This window comes from Arachis stenosperma, chromosome 1 (assembly GCF_014773155.1).
Source record: "Arachis stenosperma cultivar V10309 chromosome 1, arast.V10309.gnm1.PFL2, whole genome shotgun sequence".
Taxonomy (NCBI): domain Eukaryota; kingdom Viridiplantae; phylum Streptophyta; class Magnoliopsida; order Fabales; family Fabaceae; genus Arachis; species Arachis stenosperma.
This window is the reverse complement of record NC_080377.1, coordinates 14,034,346-14,037,196: the sequence shown is the minus strand read 5'-3', so window position 1 is coordinate 14,037,196 and position 2,851 is coordinate 14,034,346. Positions and strand designations below refer to the sequence as shown.

Genomic DNA, 2,851 nt, shown 5'->3' with positions numbered 1-2,851 from the left:
AAGGTAAGAAACGAAAGAAAAGAAGAAGGAGAAGACGAAGAGGAAGAAGAATGGTTTGAAACGCGTTTTGAGCGTTAGTTTTAATTGAACTTGTAAAGCTTTCAAGTCTTAATCACTTGTATGCGAAGAATTACTCAATGTATATTATGATTAGGCATAATAAGAAAATGCAATAATAGCTTGAGCATTATATATTGAACTAAAATGATGATATCTAGCGAGTGGTGAGACGGTTGTGTTGTTCTCATTAAAGAGTATGATTTCATTTGAAATTGCAGTGATTCTTGTAGCCATGCACACATTGCTACAACTAAACCCTCCCCTTATTGGTTCATCCTCTTACAAAACCATCATGTAATTGGTATGCATGTTTGGTTCTGAAGAACAAGAGGAGACTAGAAAGCAGTCCGAGGACAGCCGTGCAAGCCCAGCACACAAAAGTCCAGAAGTAGCACTGCCTGCCAATGCACACGCCGGAATTTGTGTTGGCGTCGTAGAGTAAGGCGGACAGGAAGCCGTAGACCAGGGATCCAATTGGGATGTTTGTTATGAGAAGGTTGTGATTGACGGCAACACTGTTGGGACCAAAGAGTTCCGACGTGACGGAGACGGCAGCAGCGAATATGAATCCGGAACTGAAGCCTATCAACGCCGTGCCTATGGGGAGTGCGAGGGGAGTTTGTGATAGCGCCATGAATGTGAATGCAACCGGGGTGGGTATTAGTGCAATGCATAGCCAACCAGTCCTTGCAAAGTACAATTTGCTACCAATATAGTCGGGTAGAGCCGAAAGCAAGCGACCGAAGAAGGAAAAGGAGGCATACACCATCACAAGTGTAGAAATCTCACAACTCGTGCCCACTGACTCCGCAATCTGTCCCAGATTATTGCTATACACAAGCCCAATAGTTCCTCCGCAAATGTAGGTAACATAGTAGAGCCAGAAATCCAGCCTTCCAAGAACGGCGCTGCCACACTGCTCTTCTTCCAGCATCCTCTTGCAGCTAATGATGAGTTCCTTATGCAGCTCGAGGTCGTCATCATGAACTGCTGGACGAGACCATGAGCTGGCATAAGCAACGAATAAGGGCAAGAGAAGAAGGAAAATGGCGCCCCCCAAGAAGAGCCTGTTGGATGCCACGTCCCCCGCGGATGCATGGGAGGCAAAGAGGAGGAGGTAGAGGCCAGTGAGAGTGGCCAGCAAGTTGAGTACCAGGAACATGATGGAGTCGCGACTGTTACTGTTAGAGTGATCATGATGAGCAGGAGAGTGGGGCATAATTGGGGCGAAGAAGGCGGCGGCGAAGGAGACGAGAAGGGGAAGAAGGGCATTGAGAAGCAGATAGAGAGTAGGAGATGAAGGGTCTATTGAATTGGCGGCCAGCGTGTAGAGTGCCCCGCTCACACCATTGAAGCTGACAGTGAGGGACAGTGCCAGTGCTCTCTTCACGGGGAAGCTCCTTATGCACAGAACAAAGCACACTGTGTTGAACCAACATATGCTCACCCCTCCTAACACACTCACAACGAACACCTGAAATCATTATTAAACGCATATCAGAGCTACGTATGAGCTGGACACGTGCAACATACACCCATTTTCCAGTACGGACAAAAAGCTAACATGCAATTTCTTTATATATTAATTTATGAACTAGCTAGTGGCCTCCTCTTTCTATTATTAAGCTATGTTTCATATATGATATTAATCAACACTACTAATCCTTTAAATTTTGCATTTTAATTTAAATAATATTATTATCCATATGATTGATCAACAAGCAACCATTTAACCAGAAAACAAGTGTAATGTATGTATCAACGTAAATTTAATGTGCGATCAATTTTAAGCGGCCAGGGAGAGGAAGAAGAACTGGCCTGTATATATGCATACCATTCTGATTCGATATGATAATAGTGCATTTAGCAATCGTCTAAAGATGCTTGCGGTAACAAATTAAATTAGCTTATAAACCAAACAATATTTTTACGACTAATAAGCTAGCATAAGTCATGTGTTTTGATTTTGGAGATAGGGTTTACCAGAAAATAAGGGAGGTGGATGAAGCCTTGGAGAAGGAGCCACTGGAGGCCGTAGCTGACAAAGCCCATGGCAGCGGCGATGAACATGACGGCAGGAAGAGGGAAGTACATGAGGGCAAAGCCGGAGGACCAGCCAAAGAGCTTGCCCATGTCGTTGGCGGTGGCTAGGTTGTTGAGCTGCATCTGCGATATGTTGAGGGCGGATTTCATGGCGGAGGAGTACTGCGAGAAATCGAAGTTGGTGCCGGTGAAGGCCTGCAGCCATATGGTGACCACCACAATTATCCACTTGCGAGAATTTCCCAACATAATCTCACTGCCTCCTTTCATTCTTGAAACTTGTTCTCAGAAGAAACTAACAGAATGGTTAATTGTATTTTACGTTATGTTATTGTTTGCTTTAATTTGTGATACAGAGAAATCAATATGTTATATATATATAGCTGTTCTTTTCTTCTTTTTGTATTACATCTGCGCCCCCACCTTCGTGCATGTGTCCTCTTTCTTTCTCTTTTTTTTCCTTTCATTATTCACAACAATTAATTTCTCCTTTCTCTTAATATTATATATACATTTGTACTTTTTTATTCAACATTGTCTTGTATATCTCTGTTGGATTTTGCATTCCCGGATTAGTTTTAAATAAATGCTGATGAACTACAGTACTAAGAAAGTAAGAATTCATTATTGATCAAATGCTACTTTGAAGGTTGGGGGATTTTATTGTTTCTGCCACTACACACATATACAAGTATAAAACATGAAAATTTCTTATCTTCTTTCTTTAATTCTAAGTTCAAGTAAATAA

The 2,851-nt window shown here is 42.3% G+C and overlaps 1 protein-coding gene across 1 annotated transcript; it reads right to left on the bottom strand.

Moving 5' to 3' along the window:
• Positions 1-331: 331 nt before the first annotated feature.
• On the bottom strand, positions 332-2,352 carry LOC130975756 (protein NUCLEAR FUSION DEFECTIVE 4-like). Its single transcript, XM_057900496.1, has 2 exons — positions 2,044-2,352; positions 332-1,534 (listed from the first exon to the last, which is right to left on the bottom strand). The coding sequence occupies exons 1-2, from the start codon at positions 2,350-2,352 to the stop codon at positions 332-334; spliced, it is 1,512 nt and encodes a 503-aa protein (XP_057756479.1).
• Positions 2,353-2,851: the final 499 nt, after the last annotated feature.

Coding starts and splice junctions, on each gene's coding strand:
- LOC130975756 (XM_057900496.1), bottom strand. CDS start 2,352: ATGTTGGGAAATTCTCGCAAGTGGATAATTGTGGTGGTCACCATATGG. Junction 1,535..2,043: donor TCCACCTCCCTTATTTTCTG/GTAAACCCTATC, acceptor TAATGATTTCAG/GTGTTCGTTGTGAGTGTGTT.